The following is a 20,219-nucleotide window of genomic DNA, read 5'->3' as shown; positions in this document are numbered from 1 at the left end:
TCTACCGCAGTTATACCTATTTATTTTTAAGAGAGATATGTTAACATCATGTACTCTAACTATGCATTTGTCAATTCTCCTTGTATTTTGACAAAAATAAGTAAACAAATCTATCCTATACATAAAGGAGCCAATAAGGGTGGCTCACTTGTCTGAGGACATATCTTTTGAGGGCAGACAGTTGAGTAAATGAGAATTTCCAGCACTGGAACAGCAGGTACATACGTCATCACATTTCATACCAAAGGAGCAGGAGCTACAGGCAGTGTTGTGATTGGAGTCGCAGCTGCAGATTTGATTCAGGCTGCGGGTGCCTGGGGAGCACTGTGCTCTCCTGCACAGAAGTAGGTACTTGAGTCTGCAGGTTCCGAGACTGAGAGAGTCAGGACACTGTCCTTTCTTGTTCCACCAAACTCAGCAGTCACTTTGCCACTTCTGACCACCTCACCACTCTTATACAAGGCCACTAAGAGGACCAGGCCTTCTTTAGGGTCCTGCTTGTACCACAGAACATTGTCAAGTGCACTTGAGGAGTTGCAGCTCATGGAGACATCCTTTCCTTCTGGGATGAATACATACTGCGCACTCTGACTCAGTACTTGGCCGTTCACCACTAGATGAAAAGACAAATAAAGCAGTTCAGTTGGCTTCAGACCACCTTTCTCAGACTCATGGGGAATGCTTTATCCCAGAAGTCCCCAGCTCTGCATCTATACACTGCCTTCCCTCCTTTCCCAGAGTCATGGGGAATACTGTATCCCAGAATTCCCCAGCTCTGCACCTATACACTTCCTTCCCTTTCTCCTCTTTTAGCTTTCCTCTGATGTCATTTCTAGAGTTGGATAAAACCTCACCCCATCCCCCATAGAGTTTCTTCTGCTTCAGAATTCCCTGTGGAGGGAGAAGAAGCCCGGAAGACTTACCTGTTAGCTGCATCCAGAGGATTGCTAATAGACGCTCAGAGAGCATCTCTGCAGCAAGCAATTCTTTCCTAAATGGGTTTCCTGTTTCAAGAAACTCACCTAGGCTCAGAGTAACAAGATTTAATTGCCATTGTGGCATAAACAGCCTGTTCTGTGTATTAGCTAACCTGATTGCTCATTGGCTCTTTGGATGCTTCCCTGAGGTTAGAACTAACCTAGAAAGTAGTTACAAATGAAGACACTGCCCCCTTATGGCTAGACACTAGATTCTGTCTCTGTTTTCAGTATCTTTGACTAATCATATTTTTCTCTCTTTTAATGAACATACCTAGGATATGTGGAAGAACTACACAGGCATGAACGAGAGCAGAAACAGCCCACACACAATTTACATTATATCTCTGAGAAGTCACAGCAGGCGGTGGGATTCTAGCTGATTAGAATGCATTTAGAAAAGTATTTTTCTCTGTGACAAGGGCATGTGGATGTGTAAGATGCTTGGAGAATTGGGGTGGGGCTGGCTTCACTGGCCAAAGAATCAGATAATGCAGGCACACGGAGCGGAATGCCCACAGAAACTTGGATCCTTTGACAGCTTTGCTGATCAGGGCAATTGCTAACTCAGAAAATAAAGGCCAAGAGCTGGGCATTGGTTTTCATTAAAAACTCATGAACTATGATGAACCATGTTGTAGTTGAAAGTAGAGCTAGACTTTCAGGTCTTCCATTATGAATGGGAAAGGTGCGCATCCAGTTTCACAGAAAAACAACAAGCCCACACTTCCCTGAAGAAACCTCATTTTCTAGAGATAAAAAGGCAGCGTCTGGGGACCAGGTTTGATTGAGCATACAGTGGGAACAGACAGCATCTTTCCTGGATTTATAACACGTTAAGTACATATGACTGTCCCAGCATCAGTAGAAATGTAAAACTCTCATAACATGAAAAACAGAAACCAAAACAGAAGGACAACAGTTTGACAGGGCCAGTGAAGGAGGTTGCCTCTGACTTTAAACACAGTGGTGTGGCCATTCTGACTTCTCCAGAGAAACAGATGAAACCACAAATGTTATTAAAACCTCATTTCTATAGAATGGAAACTCATAGGAACTTTATTCTAGAGAATGACATTGATGTGTCGTCTCAGTCATTTCTCCTTCTTTGAGTCCTTCCTTTCCCTTTTTTTTTTTCTGTTTTGAGAATCAAGCACAAGATCTCAGGATCTCATATACTTAAGTAAGTACCTTACAATGGAGATACACATGCCATTTTCTTATGTGAACTCTCTGTTCAATCCATTTACCCACTTAATGAATGTGCTATTTTAGTTTTTTGAGCTCTTTATCTATTTTAGATGTTAAGTGTCTGTCAGATAAATAGGTGGCAAAAATGTTTTTTTTTATTCTCCAAACATTAAATTTTTATTTATCTCTGAACTTCATTTTTTGATTAATTAAACTATAACTACATCGTTTCTCTCCTGCCTTTCCTTCTTCCTACCCGTGCCACATCTGACTCCTCCCGCAATTTCATTGCCGTCTTTTCTTTAACGCTGTTGTTGCATGTGCATATCAATGAATCAATGCATAAGTGCTATTTACTGAGTCCATTTAGTGCTGTGTGCATGTATATTGTTTCTAGGCAGACTACTTGGAATTTCCTAATCAATAAAGGGGTCAGCCCTGAGAAAGACTAATTCTTTGTCTCTCAGTACTTATTAATCGCCTGTAGTTCATCTGGGCATGGAGTCTTGAGAGATTTCCCCCATCCACATTGGGATGTTAGCTGCTGTTGGTCTTGTTTAGGCAGCCCTGTTGTTTAGAGTTCATGGGTGGAGATTCCCTGTCACAGCCCGAAGGCCACTCTCATGGCAACTCCCTCATTCTCTGGCTCTTACACTATTCCACCCCACTCCAGCAGTGTTCCCTGAGTCTTGGGAGCAGACATTATATTGTAGGTGGGCACCCCACGATCAGTAATCCTCTGTATTTTAACTAGTTGAGTGATTCTGCAAAAGTCTCCTTCTGATGTAAAAAGAGGTTTCTTGCAAATTTCATGATTTTTGTTTTTGTTATCACACAAATACTTTTAAATTCTATGCAATTCCCTGCATCAATTCTTGTTGCTTATTGATCAGTCGGAGCCCTCTGCGGACATTCACCACCTATGTCCATGTCTTGAAAAGTTTTCCTTGAGTAGTTTGAATGTTTCAGGCTTCACATTAAAGTTTGTTTTTAATTCATTTCAAATTGATTTAGGTACAGAGCGGGGAGAATCTAGCTTCATTCTCCATGTGGATATCCAATTTTTCTAGCTGTGTTTTTTCCTCCTACACCTATTTTTGATACCTTTGTAAAAACTCCGATGGCTGTAGTTACATTTCCCTGTGGATTCTGCTCTATCACATTGATCTATGAGTATGTTTTATGCCAGTGTTCTGCTCTAACTGTGGCTCTAGTATAATTGAAAATCGGATATGACGGCAACTCCAGCTTAGATCTTCATTCTTGGGATTGCTTTCTGCTGTTTGGTGTCTTTTGTGCTTCCATATGAATTTTAGAATTATTTTTCCTACTGATGTGAAGAACATTATTGGAATTTTGTGGAGGATTGAATTGAGCCTGTAGATCACTTGGCCACTTCACAACATTGATCCCACAAAGGCTGGTTTTACAGTGTATTTATCCTTCTATTGAACATATAGTTACATTTCAGTCCCATGAAACAGTAGCAGTCGGGCCAAGATCCTTTTTGCCTTTTTTCTTCTAATTGCATTATTATTCAGAATTTCATCCATGTTTGCACTGGAATAAGATTGTGTATTGTAGGAGGAGACCACTGTTCATCCGGCTGCCCAGGACCAAAATAAGCACACAGAAACTATATTATTTAAAACATTGCTTAGCCCATTAGTTCTAACTTCTTATTGGCTAACTCTTACATCCTAATTTAACCCATTTCTAGTAATCTGTGTATTGCCACGTTTCTGTGGCTTACCAGCAAGATTCCAACTGGTGTCTATCTCTGGCGGGGCTCCATGGCTTCTCTGTGACTCTGCCTCTTTTCTCCCAGCATTCAGTTCCATCTTCCCTGCCTACCTAAGTTCTGCCCTGCTATAGGTCCAAAGCAGTTTCTTTATTTATTAATGGTAATCACAGCACACAGAGGGAAATCGCACATCACCATATACCTTCCACTCTCCCCCTCACCTTCCCCATTGCCCCTACCATGTGACCCTCCCAACTTATCTACTTTGATTTTTTTAAACTTTTTTATTGATTTTATTGAACTATACATTTTTCTCTGCTCCCCTCCCTTCCTCTCCCTTCCCCTTCAGCCCTTTCCCATGGTCTCCATGTTCCCAATTTACTCAGGAAATCTTGTCTTTTTCTACTTCCCTGTAGATTAGATGCATGTATGTCTCTCTTAGGGTCCCCATTGTTGTCTAGGTTCTCTGGGATTGGGAAGTGTATGCTGGTTTTCTTTGCTTGTCTAAAAGCGCTTATGAGTACATATGATATTTGTCTTTCTGGATCTGGGTTACTTCACTCAATATTATGCTTTCTATGGCATATTGAAATTTGCAGGCAAATGGATGGATCTACTTTGATATTTATTTGAATATTTTTTCATGACACTTTTCAATTTGTTTTCTTTCATTCTCTCTTCATATGCCCCAAATAGCATACTGTCTCTGCCTCCTTGACTTCTTATCAGGATGCTGCTGGTCAAGCCTTCAGGCATGTGGGGACAGAACTTAACCTGAATGCGACATCTTCTCAATGTAGCAACATTATTTTATTTTTAAACAGAAACTATTCAAGCTGAAGTTGTACTTCAGTGGGAGAGCATTTTCTCAGCACACGCAAAGCTGGAGTTCAACCCGCAGCATTCTAAAACAAAAGAAAAAAACTTAAACCAAACCAACAAACATCATCACCAAAATGAACAAAATGCAAAAGAGATACTGTATGAAATTGCACTGGCCTTAGCCAGCATAAAGATAATTTCCATTTTATGCACGACTTTCTTAGAAGCCATATCACCAGCAATTTCTGAGAGCAGGAGATTATTTGATTTCCTTTTATCAATTTGAGGAACAGAGAATTCCACAATTAGATCTGAAACATGTTGATCAGTTTAGGAAAATTTTATTCAGAGAATTTTGACCAATTTGAGATTATCATTGTTTTATTAATGGTAGAATTATTATCTTTAGACCCTTCCTGCCTCTGCTGCCATCAAAGAACAGCAGCCATTGCTCTGTGCTGCCCCAGGGCCTAAGGTCAAAAGGTGATTAGAAAGTCGGCAAGCTGAAGCACAGCTGTATGGTTCCAGATGTGTGTTCAAGGATTCCAAGGTCAAGTGGGTGTTCAAGTTTATGAAGTGGGTGGGATGCACACCTACACCAAGGGAGTGGAGAAGCCGAGTAAAGCACTGGCCCTTGAGGAAAGAGGCTGCCAAGGACTGGTCTTGTCCCTTTTCCTGTCCCTCAATAAACATTTATATGGCAAAAAAGAAAATATTATTTTAACTACTAAGTGTAGTCAATATGTCAGTCTCTTAACACATGCGATCCATATGAGCAAAGTAGTATGACTGTGTCAGTTTTATAAGGGGAAATGGAACCTTAGAAATTTATAGTTAGTAGTTGACCCTCACATAGTCTGTAACAAAAGAACTGGTTCCTCCCTTGCTTGAGAATTTTAGCGTCTCCAAGAAGTGTAAGAACTATTTCTCTCTAGCCTACAATCTTTGCCTGAAGCAGGTGTTCAGTCAATGCTTTGAAACAGGGCCAATCCTTTAGCTCATGTGGAGGGAGCAGACAAAGGTAAGCTGTTGATCATTTCATTTTGAAGCAGAGTGGGTGAAGACCTTTTCAGTTCAGTGTGCTCAGAAACACAGAGAACAGAATGGGAGAGAAAGCACAATGAGAATTAGAGGCCAGGCTAAGACTGGATTAGTTCCCTATTCTTCTGTTATTTCTGTATTTATGATATAAATGTTGAAAGAATATGTTACTTGTACTGACGCTTGTGTCTAACAGTATTACTTTGCCAAGAGTCATGAGACAGTCTTAATATGTCCCCAAAGGCCTCCAGTCTTAATTTGCCCCCAGAGGTACAGGGAATGACGTGGAGTTAGGTACGTAATAACAGGAGGGAAACATGTTCTTCGAAACAATGAGGCACAGATTTGTGCATTATTGTTTTTTCTTTTCAATATGTATAATTTCTTTATTGAAACTTTGGGAATTTATATCATGTACCCCAATGCTGCTTACCTCTCAGTCTCTCCATATCCCCTCTCCCTTCAACAGCCCCCAAATGAAAATTTAAAAAGAAGTCAAAGCAAGCAAACAAATCAATAAACACAAACAAGAAAAGACAAGAAACAGAAACAAAACAATGACAGCAACAACAAACCTTTTAACTTCTCCATCGTTCCCACCTCTCCAACACCTCTTCATCTGTCCTGGTGGCAATGGGAGCTGAAGTGTGTTACCCAGCACCCTTTTGTCCAATCAGCTTTACTAAGCAAGTACATTGCAATAAGTCACTGGTGGTTCAAGGCCTCTGGTGTCTGGTTCCTCACGGAAATTTCTCTCCGATCTCCCATAGCTGCCCCGAGTCATGGAGACCCTGTGGTTCCATGTGTTCCTATGGCTCCATTAATACAGACCCTAGCTGCGACAGGGCTGCAGAGCCAGATAAGGCCATGGCAGCAGCTTAAGTCTTGACAACATCCTGGCTCTGGGTAGAAGCACAGACCACTCAGATCAGGATGACTCTGGTGGTGGCACAACTCCTGGACACCAACAAGGCCCCAAACCCAGATTTCCATGTAACCTTTGGTGGCAACACAATCCCCACTGCGGTAGGAACATTGACCCAGACCCAATCCTTGGCAGCAGCCGTGTATTAATGTCACCATTGCTCCAGGTGGCACTGTAGGCCATCCAGATCGGTATGGCGGCAGGGGCAGCATAGCCCTTAGACTCTAACTTGGCCCCAGATTTCAGACATCTATGTGGCTTTTGGGTAATAGGAACCTCTGACATCAACACTGACACTTGCTGCAGTAAAACCATGGACCCAGACACGGCCCTCAGCTGTAGCTCTGGCCCTGATGTCATCATGGCACTGGGTAGCAGCACAGGCCACTGAGATCTGCATGGCCCCAGGTGTAACGTATCCTTTGGCCACAGCATAGACTCAAGTGGTTTACCGAACCCTGGGCATCTACACGATGGCAACATGGGCCATGGATTTCAACACATACCCTGGCTGTGGTAGGAACGCAGACTCAGACATGATCCTTGGCAATAGGCGGATCTGGATATTTCTGTGACCCCAGGTTGCAGCTCCAGCCACTCAGATCACCATGGCCCCAGCAGCAACATGGCCCTTTGACACCTCTACTGCTCCAGGTGGCAGCCTAGACTCCAGAAATCTGCATGATCACCATGGCAACAGGAGCCACAAACTTCAACACAGACATTGGCTGCTGTTGGGTACCCAGACATGGACCCCAACTGTAGCCCTGTCCCGGAAGTTCACCATGATACCAGAAAGCAGTACTTGCCACTTAGGTCTGTCTGTATGGCTCTGGATGCAGCATGGTCCTTGGGCACCAATATAGTCCCATGTGACAGATCAGACACCCACACAACCTTCAGTTGCAACAACACCCACAGATATAGGCTCAGACTCTGGATGCTGGAGCCAACAACCTAGACATAGCCTTGGCAGCAACTTGGGTCTGGATGACACTATGGTTTCAGATGGCAGCACAGGCCACCTAGATCATCATGGCTCTGGTGGTAGTATGGGTTGGACACTTACATGGCCACCAGGGATAGCTCAGACAGTGGGCATCCTGTGGCCTTTGGTGGCAACATAAGCCATGAATGGCCACACAGACCCATGGAACCAGACATAGCCCTTGCCGCATCCCAGGCCTGGGAGTCACTATGGGTGTGGGGCAAGAAAGCAAGAAAGCATCACTCATCAACCTACACTGCTGCCTTTACCTCCTCCATTCCGCCTCTTTCCACAGCACAGGAACCATTCTGCTTCTCGTTCTCTCTCATTTCTCCACCACATGCCTGCTCATCATAAATGGACCCACCCACCCAGTGCCTTTGGGAGCCTGCTGGGCCTACAGATGCCTTCCCACCAGCCCAGATCTTGAGGACCCAGGCTGGACTAAGATCTTGAGGACCCAGGCTGACTGTGGGAAGCTTGCACCCACATTATTGTTTAAATTACTGAAATTTGTACCATTTGCATTTTTGTAAATTTGCACAATTTAAGATTCTACCCACTAAAAAGTAACGTTACTAGGAAAAAGTAATTTTAAATGTTAAAGACATAGCTTCCCACTGCATCATCCCCATTCTTATGTGATGAGACAATTGGACCCTCACGTGTCTTGTTTTGCAAGGGTTCTAGCTCTGTCTCAGGAGCCCTATGTCAGCAGAGCCCCTGTGGCCCAGCTGCAGGTTTGGAGACAGCCTGTGGAGGTCTGCAGACCACTGTGTACTGTTGCGCAAAGGTACGTGCCCGAGTGACTGGGCTTGGAGGCTCGAATATGCAGGGAACTTCGTTGCATTTTCTCATCTAGCTTGGCAGTTATTTTGTCATTACTTTTCTTGTCTCCCCCTTTCTGTAATATCACCAAGAAGATGGGGCCTCCCTCATCCCCCTGCCAATACCAGTGTAAGGCATATAAGGATTCTGAGGAATCACAGCTGATGGTGAGTTCATCTCCTTCTTGGATTATCAGAGACTGAGGGCTCTGTTGCAACTTCTGGGTATTGACCCCTGTTCAAAAAGACAACATAAAAAGACACAAGAGGCAGCAATAAGATCTTTGTGGCTGTAGTAGAGATGGTGATTCTCCCCTGGTACCATCTCCCAAATAGGAGCATCATTACATCATCACACTGTGTGGTCTATTTTACTAAATAGGCACTAAAAAAGCCTCCAACCCAGGACAGAAGAAGAGGTCCCCAGGAAGCCACCATCACCTCACCAGTTCCACAAATAAAATATGTACTCACAGGAGGTCTGAAGCCTTAATACCCAAACAAGTACTTGAAGGAGCATCCTTCTCACTTGGTACTGGTGAGTGCAGCAGAGTCGGATTTCTCTGAATGGGCTTCCCCAGGGTGGCTCCTGAGCTCAGGAAGGAGAGTGCCAAGGTCAGAGACCCCACTGACTTTCTATTTGTTCAGCACACACAAACATCAAGCAGACACTTTGCAAACACTGCCACCCTCTGACTAAACTGAAAAATGCTGAGTAATGAGAACTTAGTGTATTTAATTTATGTGATCCATACCCTACATTCTAGCAACTCAAGTAAAAACTATAACTAGAGGGGATAGAACAGGCGGCATGAAGGAAAGGGGATTCCCTGGGTTAAAACTTGAAGTTGTGCTGGTTACAAGGAGCTAGGGCCGGGCAGGGATTAGGGACTGAATTAGCCAAACTCAGGGTGTGTGAATAAGTCTCATGCAGGTCTACTGTTTGTCAGCTAATATGTGTGCACATAACATAGGAAGTGAGTTTGGTTAAAAGTTCTCTGGATAGGTGGACAAAGTTGCTCTCAGAAGATGTGAGTTAATAAAATCTCAGTGCCAGGCATGGGATACTCTGTTATGAATGGGGTCAGGGAGGCACCAGAGCATCCAAAACAACACAGGCTGTCATTGTTGCTCTTGGTTTCCCACCATATCTAAATGTTAATACTCAATTTTGGAAAATACTGTCCTCTTTAGTTGTGGGACATTGGTTAGGAAACTCCCTACTTTTTTTCCCACAGGAGGGATTTCATGTCTGGTACTGTAAACCTTGTCAAAGGCCCACAAATGGAGAGATTCAGAACCTGGGTGGGTGGATGGGACTCTATTGATGTTATTTCACTAAATGGTCATACTGTCAAACTACATCAAGCTTAATATTTATGTTTGTACTCGTAGATTTACACTGCTCTTAACTTTAGTCAGAGAAGTTTCTTTTTGCGGCAGGTGGTGGCTAATGCAGAGATTCACACCTGCTCAAAGTGATGGCAATGAGGGAGTCTAAGTGCTCAGCTGTTAACAGGTCATCTATGTCAATCTCCCCTCATCCGAAGCTCAGGGAGCATTGTGGGAAGAGTGTAAGAGCTGGGAGTTGGGGCAAGTGCTGCAAAAAGCTGGCCTCCTATTATGACTGACAGCTACACTCATCACCTCACAACAATGGTAGTTGCCTGCACAAGACCTTCTCTTGTGTGAGAGATTTTTCTTAGGGGTGGCACACAACATGAATATATCTATCGACCCTAGAAAGTGAACCCGTGATAGCACACAACATGAATATATCTATCAACCCTAGAAAGTGAACCCATAATAGCACACAACATGAATAATCCATTGGCCTTAGAAAGTGAACCCATGATAGCACACAACATGAATATATCTATCGACCCTAGAAAGTGAACCCGTGATAGTACACAATATGAATATATCTATAGACCTTAGAAAGTGAACCCATGATGGCATACAACATGAATATATCTATCGACCTTAGAAAGTGAACCTATCATAGCACACAACATGAATATATCTATTTATCTTAGAAAATGAACCCATGAATATATCTATTGGCCTTAGAAAGTAAACACATGATAGGCAAAATAATGATTGCTCCAATGTCCAGGTTGGTGAACCAATGGACTTTTAATGGGGTTACTAACATGTTGCATCCTGCAATGACAGGTGGGATCTACTTGGCAGTCCCTTATGGGACAATTTTGCTTCTGTACCTGCCCTACCATACATCCACCTGCTAAGGCCACAACTGGGCATAGGCAGGCTTCACATGACTGGACAGCATATATGCCATAGAATATTTTACAGGAATCCCAGAGGCTTTCTCTATCTTCCAACCCAAGTTGGTTCATCTGTGACTAGAATTTACATGAACCGGGTGAGCAACCTCCACTGGCAACTGAGAACTGATGACCTGAATTTTGGTAAGGGCATCTGCTCCCTGATTACCTGGAGGACTTAATTGGCTGTGGGCTGTCTTATGGGTGCATTCTGCATATAATTGACTTTTTAACACTATCCTGCTGTGTGAACTCTGTTCCCATAAAATGTCATTTATTCCTCTGGGAGGAATGCCTCTGCTTGCCCGTGGAATGCAGTGGACAAGATGTTTCCTCCTGGCTCTCAGCAATGCAATTTAACAAGCTCAAAGGCATTATGCAAAGAGCCCCCATTAGGCTATAGGACCTCTTGCTTCCCGAGTATTTCTAGTGAATGTGATGGGAAATACTCTGAATATTTCTCATTGTTTCCTCTACCCCTGCTTTGAACTCTGACCTATCTGAAATAAAAGTTACACAGAAGGCTAGTAAATACAATCTAGAACAGCATCACCTAGAGTTCCCTGGTTCTGTGGAATCTCGAACTTGACTTCAGTTCCTTAGCACCTGTCATTGCCAGATCGTGCTAATCAGGGTTCTGACTCCTCAGTAGCTCTGTTGTTTATCCCACAGTGGCTGACCCAACACCTGCTGATAGAGTGCCTCTGCTGTAAAACCTGGATTCCTATGAGATTCTAGCTGACCTGGCTCAACCTTACGAGTCGGCCACAACCCAGAGAAGAATGTTTGCTGGGACAGCCTATCTCCACATGATAATCTACCTTTCCAAGAAGGTGATTCCAAGAAGAAGACACCCACATGTAGCTCCCTAAAACAACATCAACTTCATTTCCAAGCCCCTCATCTGCCCCAATAAAGGGTCCCAGCCAGTTTTTTTTCTCTTGTGAAACTGCAGTTCCCTAAGGCAAGTTCTGACCTTCACTGTTTGAAATAAACCGTTTGAAATAAACCGTCTCATCTGTTGAGGTCAGACTATGGTCCCTTTCTGGTTTTGGTCTCTTTATTCTGTGCTGCTAAATCTAACAGCTGCCAGCATCTTCTTTTCTCACTGGACCATCCATAAATTGAGGTCTCTACATACAACTCAGCTGTCAGTACAGATCGTCACAAGCCTACTCTTATGAGTTATTATCATCAACACTGTTCTTCACTTGGCCTCTGTCCAGCATTTCCTTTTTACCTACCTCTACCACATGATGTCTCTGTCCATCTGTATCTTACTTAGATGTTAGTACAGATATTGGAGGGGCTCAGTGGCTTGAAAGAACACTGGTCCCAGAACACCCTGTGGCACTGGTGACAGCTTAGAGAAATGATGCCACATTGATGTAAATATGCATGCCACAGAGCTGGAATCTGTGCCACCCCAGACAGAGGCTTAGCTAGAAAGCTTTTGACCCAGCCCTTAATTGGATAAGCTGTTTTTACAGTACTGAGGTGGGGCCAGAGATGGGTTCAACCTGTTGTAATGTTTTATATACAGTCAGATTGCATTCTAGCATTCTATACCAAGCTTTTGCCCTTTCCCATGGGTGAGACCAATATTCTATTGGCAGCATTTACTTAGGTTCTTTTTCCAACAGCCCCCAGCTACAGACTTCTTGGCCTCTGGTGACTTTTATCCCGAAGAAGCACTTCCTTGCAGGCTCTGGATGGACACCACAGCTGTATCCATCCCTATGAGTCTCTCAGCCAAACCTGGCTTTTGTCAGAACTCCAGACTGGATGAACCATTTCCACCCATATCAATCTTTACTCCAGAGGAGAAATGTACAGCTTACTGTGAGGACATGGCTCACCCTGGGGACAGGCTTAGACATTTTTATTTGACCTGTGCTATCATTAATGCCTTCCAAAAACTGAGACTTTAAAGTCTTCCAGAAGCTCACTAGCATAGCATTTGGCTTTCTGTAAAGTTATTTTCTCAAGAGTACCTCTTGCCACATCTGTTTTCAAGCGACCCAGATGGACCTTCGTCTTGGCTTTGAATATTTTTAAACTCTTCCCTAGACAGTTTTATTACTTCACCAACTTGATTAGTATGCTTGTCTACATAGCTTGGATCTGCTCTAACCTCTCCTGCTTCATAAAGAACACATCCTGTAGTGGAACTCAACAAAAACCATAAAGCAGCACATTAGTATCAAGGTCCCCACTGAATCATCTCTCTGCGAACACAGTTCTATGCAGTCCAGTGAAGTAAGGGTCAAACACAGCTCCTCTCACTCCCAGTTCCATCAGCAGTTCCTGTGTTTCTGTATCCTCTCATTCCTGGATAAAATGGGGCCTTCAGATGGGGGTATGGAGTGTTCCTAAAGCCCTGACGACCCGGTCCATCAGGGACGATTTCTCCCACATTGTTTCAGGTTCTGTAGCCCTCGCCTTCAGGAGAGACTGTTCGTTACGTGACTCAGTTTTCCCTCCTCCACAGTGGTCCGACTACATCCACGACCCACAGCCTCTTGAGCCAGGCTGCCGCAGGAGAGGCAGGCGGATCTCTGTGAGTTCGAGACCAGCCTGGTCTACAAGAGCTAGTTCCAGGACAGGCTCCAAAACCACAGAGAAACCCTGTCTCGAAAAATCAAAAAAAAAAAAAAAAAAAAAAAACAAAAAACAAAAAACAAAAAAAACAAAAAAAAAACAAGTCTTCCCCAACTGGAGCGGCTCAAGAGCTGAGTGTCTCCTTGTTACAACGCTTTCTCGTACCAGATCATTGTAAGGCCCCCTTTGCTGTGTGGATCACAGAGTTCTTCTCTACTTAAGGCTGAACCAAGGAGTGTTTTTTACCATGTTCTCTTATTAGTAATGGCGTTAGTGTTGTGTGCAAAACAACATTTTCTTTATATGCGCTCATTTTTCCTTTAATCTCGTTACATTGAACCATTCTTCCAGGACAATGCTGAATAGAAACGGTGAGGATGGACATCCTCACCATCTTCCTGAACTTGGGTGGGGTGACTTCAGATCCAGCCCTATAAATTTGAACTGAATTGTAGATTTTATGAAGTCTCTTAACAAGTTGAGAAATTTCACTTCTACACCTAATTTATGAAAAAATTTTAAATGATCAGCACTAAATTTTGTCAAGGATTTCCTGTATATGTTGAGATTATTTGACATTTTTCTTGTTTAAATGCCTTATATTGTTTTTCAAATTCTATACTTACCTTAACTCCTCGTTTTCTCTCTATAATAAAATCATACTTCAGTCAGGTGTGGGGGTGCAGTCCTGTATTACAGCATGTGAGAGGCTAGGCAACATTGCTAATTTGAAGGTAGTCTGAGCTACAAATCAAGGGTATCTCTGTGTGTGTGTGTAAAATTACAATTCTTTTTATGATATCTAAGAGAAAATACAAATATTAAAATCAAGCAAGGGAAACCATTATTCGTCCACACTATGGAGTCATTTTTTTATACATTGGAAAAAATGTATACATGAGTGCACCTCAAATAATTATAAATTAAAACATAAAAATAAACAACAGAAAATATGTTACACTCTAATTTCTGTAATAAAATTGGGTAGCTGTGAGTATTCATGCAAATATGGAAGGGAATGTGATTGCCAGGGTATACCTCAAACTGTCAAAACTGGTTATTGTAGGAGTTAAAGAGGAAGATGGATGGAGATGGGAAGGTCAATTTTTACTTGAGAAACAATGAAAATTATTTTTATTCTTTTATGTAATAATCAAAACATTTCAATGCAGATTAGAAGCAAATAACTATCTGTTCATTCACAAACCAATTACTTAAACTGTATGCCACAGGGACCAACAGGAAAAAAAACCCTAATTTTTCTTCAGAGAAAATGGAAGAAAGCTGAGGCTTCTTTGCATTTTGGGGATGTTAGAAGAACATAGCGAGTATAGTATGTCCCAGAGCTTGGACTCTGCCCTGGCTCCAAAAAGATTTTCTCATCAGTTTTTTTTATTTTTCAAATGAAAAAGAGTCAGAAGTTCTCATTCCCTTCTTTCTGTGGAACTGGAAGTTGTGCTATCAGCTGCCCTGCGGGCTTGTCTGTCTATCTGCTGTCAGCTCTTCTTGCCCAGGCTCAGCATTCCTTTCCCATCCCTGCTGGGCTCCTCAGTCTTCTCTTTCCCCTGTAGGGCCTCTGCTCATTCCATCGCAGAGTCCTCTTTAGAGGATGCTGCTGCTCCCCTCCCCCACCAGGCAGATATTGCACAGGTGCAGCCCTGTCTGTCACAGTGTGCAACTCTCAGGATACAGTGATACACAGCAGCATCGCTCAGGCTGACCCGAGGCAGGATCAAGGTACTTGACTTTCTGTCAGAGGGAATAACCAGAAAGGCCATTCTATTGCTTGTGTTTTGTTGTAGACCGTGAATCACATATTCTGGACCACGAAGAGGAACCTGTCGGTACCAGTAAATATACTCGTTCCCACTGATGGCGGAGTGGCTACAAGGCAAGTGTACAGTTTCTTCTTCAATACTTTCCACTGAATCTGGCTGTGTAGTTTTAGCATCACCCGCAATACCTAAGGAGTTAAGAAGCAAAAGATCAACTTTGTAGCATTCAGTATCGGAGGGTCTAAATGTGAGGCTCACAGATGCCCCAGAACTCTTCTCCCGAGCTCTGCTGCTGAGTGCTGTATGTTGCTCAGGATCAGGGGACACTACTGAAATTACTCCTTAGCTGTGTAGAATCACACAGACAAAGATTAGTTGTCCACACACCACTTTCCTCAAGCTTAATCAACCTGGGACTTCTTGTATATAAGTCTACGAGTGGGATATGCTGCTGCTCACGCTGACGGCGCCCAGACTAAAGAATCTCACAGACATAAATTCTCTCCAGCACTTTGGAAAATCACAGAGGGAGAAATAGAGGCAGCAGACGCATCTTCTTGGTCTTTAGGCACAAAAGTCATTCTTCTGTAGGTCCAGAACACTTACCCAAAGTCAGGAGAACAGCAATTCCATTCACAAACCTCATAGTTAAGAACTGGTTCTAGGGTTCTGAGCTCAGAATCTGTGTCTGATGGGAGGATGTGAGGCCTCAAGCCACAAGCCAGCACTTGCCAGCGTTGCCCCTCCTCAAGAAGCCTTCTTTGTGGGTGGCTCCAGTCAAGTGCCTCTTGGTTGGGTCTATCTCTATCTTCCGAGTTTAAATATAACGTTTAAAAGATGATGAAAATATTTTTCTTACGTAATCCCCAGTTGGAGTTTCTGCTGTGATCATTTCAAGGCTCAAACTCAACAAGACTGTGTCTGAATGTATGGAACCTTTCAAAGAAAACCATACATCCCTTGCTGATGAGACAGGCAAACTCAGGGTCAATTGATAGTTTAGCGCATTGAGCTGATAGGAATTGCTCTTTATTTCAGGAAATCCTGTCGAACTCTGTGCTGTAAGGATAAGAAAGACTTCCTATTTATATTGATAATATGCAAGTCTTAGGAGCAGAAATAAATCAGCTTTTAGAAATGCCAACTTCTTTTTACCATCAAAATTATGATAAAGCAAGTTAAAAATTAAAAAAAAAACACTGTAGAAGAAACTATTTGCAACGTACATAATGAAAATAGTTTAAGTGCCTAACAGTGCATGATCAGTATGGCATTAAAAAACATGATAAAAGTCAAGTTCTCTGGTGTTTCAGCCTCCTAGGTGGACTCCCACAACAGAGTCTGGCTCCTACTTCTTCTAACTGGAATTACTGTCTAGACACCAATGACTTGCTTGCCCATGACAATCTTCTGTGGACTCCTCTCTAACACAAATCTCCTCATCTCTAGCCTCAGCTGACAGTGATATGCCTTGAAGATAATAAATAGGAAAGAAAAGAAATTAGGGGCAGGAAAACAAGATTTGGAAAAGGAAATGAAATGATGCCATTTGACAAGGGAGGTAGAAATGCGTTCTCTAGTTTATCAGAAGTGATTACTGGAAATATGGGAAGGAATAAAACTTAAATCATTCCTTCCTCTCTGCTACAAAAACTGAACTTGTTGTTACTCTGTAACAGGAAATTATTTATTGAAAATAGTTATTATTTATTTAAATAATTTAAATTGTTATTTAAAATTGACCTCTCTTATTGACTCCTTGTTAAACTGGAGATTGAACCATGACTTTGCTGAATGTTAGACAAATGCTCTACCCCTGAAGCACATCTCCATCCAGGGTGGACTACTACATCTCCAATCCAAGTGACCTTTCTTTCTTTCTTTTGTTCTTTCTTTCTACCTTCATTCATTCCTTCTTTCTTTTCCTTTTTTTTTGGAGACTGTACCTCACTCTATCTCTCAGGCTTTATCAAGTTCTTGGTGTACATGTTCCCTACTCCATACCCACTTTTCTTTGGAGTTATTACTGTTAGTGGTTGCTCAGGGGTGTCATTTTCTTCAGTATTGTAACCAATGGGGGCTAATTGGGAAGAAAAGTCCAGAGGAAAACAAAAGGGGCTAAGAGAGGGTAATGGAGGAGGTGGTGAATATAATCACAACATAGTGTGATTATATAGTATAACTCGTGTACGTAGTGAAACTGCCAAAAATCAAACAGAAAAGAAAAGAAAGATGATCTATAATAAAAATTCATGACCTCAAGGGACCAACACCTTAGTTTCCAAGTAGCTGAGGCTGCATTGCCATGCCTATCTCCTCCCTCACTTTCCCTGGGTAAGGGCTGGGCTCACTAGTCTGCTTTGCTGTTTACAATGAGTTTCCTCATGTGTTTGAATCTATCAATGCATTCACAAAGTGCTTATAAAATGATAAGGGGACAGAAGGGATGAAATCCTTTGTACGCCCACTGACAGCCTTGGCTCAGCCTGGAAGGAGCTTAGGTTTGTAGCCCCCTCTGGTGACTGTTCACAGGAACTCCTTTTCTGAGAACTAGAACCCAGGAGGAGTTTTTGATATGGTCCCTCCTTCTATTGAAAAGGTTCAATGGAGAGTTTCCTGTCACTGTCTTCAAAGAAAGACTGAATTATTTGCAGGTTTTGGAATTGTTTCTCTGATGTTTTCTCAAGGACTGAATTAATTTTGTCCTCCTTGGTTGATTTCCTGTTTTTTTTTTTGTTTTTTTTTTTTTTGTCACAAGGCATAGGATTTGACAGTCTAAGAACTGAGCGAAAATCTAACAGGTGGATGCAGTAGTTAATGCTTATTCTTCACAGGACCAGTTACATGTGGTGATTCTAAATAACTCCAACTCAATGTTTCTATTTTCCTAGAGGGTGTTCTGAATAAATCGCTCCAACACAAAGGTATATGTAAAATTCAAACGTTACACTGACTCTTGTCCTTCATCATCCAAAATCACAAATTTAGAACAGAGAAAGCTTGCTTGTGACAATGTAACAATGTTTGACATGACAACTATGTATTCATACTTAATACATATTCACTGTGCTCCCACTGTGTGCAGGCTAGTCAGGTGATGACAGTCATTAAGTGCCAGTCCATATGAAAAGAAAAGGCTGTGATTGAGAACAGAGATCAGACCAACGTTAGACCCTTTCATCTAGAGTCCATTACTGCTGTGCTTACATGGTGTGGATAATCAAGACTGATTTAAAAGAACAACAAGTATTCTGATATCATTTGTTTTTTTTCTTACTTAGTTTTTATTCATAATCATAAACTTAACTCTGCAATCCAGCTAGACTTGAAGGGGAATGAGGAAAATATGGAACCCAAAGAACTTCAGTGAGAGCAGAGATCACAGGGTACTGTGAGCAGATGGGGCTGGGGTGCTCTCCTGAGCTACAGAAGGAATGGTCTGGTGGGTAAGAAATCCGCAAGACAAAAGAATTAGAGTTGTCCACAGTCGGAAATGGTGATCTTCTTGCTGGTCTTGCCATTCCTGGACCCAAAATGTTCCATGGCTTCCACAATGTTCATGCCTTCTTTCACCTTCCCAAAGACCACATGTTTGCCATCCAGCCTCTCAGTCTTGGTGGTGCAGATAAAAAACTGGGAACCGTTTGTGTTTGGTCCAGCATTTGCCATGGACAAGATGCCAGGACCTGTATGCTTCAGGATGAAGTTCTCATCCTCAAATTTTTCTCCTTAGATGGATCTGCCGCCAGTGCCATTATGGCGTGTGAAGTCACCACCCTGGCACATGAATACTGGAATAATCCTGTGAAAGGAAGAACCCTTATATCCAAATCCTTTCTCTCCAGTGCTCAGAGCACGAAAGTTTTCTGCTGTCTTTGGAACTTTGTCTGCAAACAGCTCCAAGGAGACGCGGCCCAAGGGCTCGCCATCGGCCGCGATGTCGAAGAACGCGGTGGGGTTGACCATGGCTGCAGCAAACGGTGAGAGGGGACAGCGGCGTCTGCAAAGAGGGCTTCTGATATCATTTGTTATTGTCTGTTTTATGTGATAGCACTGTTGAGAACCATGTACTACATAATTTATCCAGATAAGCTGTATAATTCCAGAACTTTAGTTTTAGAAGTATACAACCATCTTCACAATTAATATTAAAATATTTTCAGCATCCCTCTAGAGAAGTGGTTCTCAACCTTCCTAATGCTGTGACCCTTTAATACGGTTCCTCATATTGTGGTGACCCCCAACCATAGAATTTTCCTTGATACTGTAATTTTGCTAATGTTATAAATTGTAATGTAAATATATGTATTCTCTGGTGGTCTTAGGAGACCTCTGTGAAATGGTCATTCGACCCTTCCCCCACAAGGGAGTCTCGTCCCACAGGTTGAGAACCACTGCTCTAAAGGAGTCTTTGCTCATGAGCAGACACAGATGATTTCTGCCCATGCAATGCCCTCTAGGCAACCCCTCATTGCTTTTTATCTTTGCAGAATTTCTGAGCAGTTTATAGAAATGAACTTGCATAATACATGCCCTGAGACAGTGGGTCTCTGTTCATTGTCTCAGCTGTTGATAATAAAAGATGTGGACACATGAGCAAACAAGTAAAGGCAGACTTTATTAAAGAAATTTAAGGATAGGAGAGAAGTTAAGGAAGAGTAAGGGAAATCCTCAGAAGTGGGAGGGGTGTTGAGAGGAAAATCTGTAGAACAGCCCACTTGGGCATTTTTATGACACACTTCATGGACTGGACAAAGACTGAGGCCATTTCTACTGAGATTGGTTTTTCCTCTATGTTTACTGAGGGCTGAGACAGGAATTCCACACTGAGTTCCTCCTCTTCTGACCCAACTGGGGAGATGATGACAATGCTCTGTTTGCATGCTGTTCACCTAATTAGGAAACAGTCACATTTTGAAGCTTGCCCCTCCTCCTGTTTACTTTGTCAGGTGTTCCCCTTGGCTGTTTATTGATACTAGCTTGGGCTTCCGTTGTAGGTTGTCAATCTTGCAAGTGCTGCTGGTCTCCAGTCTTGGGAAG

At 42.6% G+C, this 20,219-nt stretch overlaps 1 pseudogene and 1 gene segment (V, D, J or C); both read right to left on the bottom strand.

The window, feature by feature from the left end:
- Nucleotides 1–299: 299 nt before the first annotated feature.
- On the bottom strand, nt 300–969 carry LOC121434900. The segment is given in 2 exon segments: nt 300–613; nt 924–969. Coding segments are annotated over 2 exon segments (360 nt in total).
- A 17,482-nt stretch (nt 970–18,451) lies between these two features.
- Nucleotides 18,452–19,145, bottom strand: LOC121434899 (annotated as a pseudogene).
- Between the last annotated feature and the right edge of the window lie 1,074 nt (nt 19,146–20,219).

Source organism: Microtus oregoni, unplaced genomic scaffold (genome assembly GCF_018167655.1).
Source record: "Microtus oregoni isolate MIOR12 unplaced genomic scaffold, Mior012 000045F_ref0000178, whole genome shotgun sequence".
Classification (NCBI taxonomy): Eukaryota; Metazoa; Chordata; class Mammalia; order Rodentia; family Cricetidae; genus Microtus; species Microtus oregoni.
The sequence above is the reverse complement of the archived record's forward strand: the minus strand, read 5'-3'. Positions and strand labels throughout refer to the sequence as shown.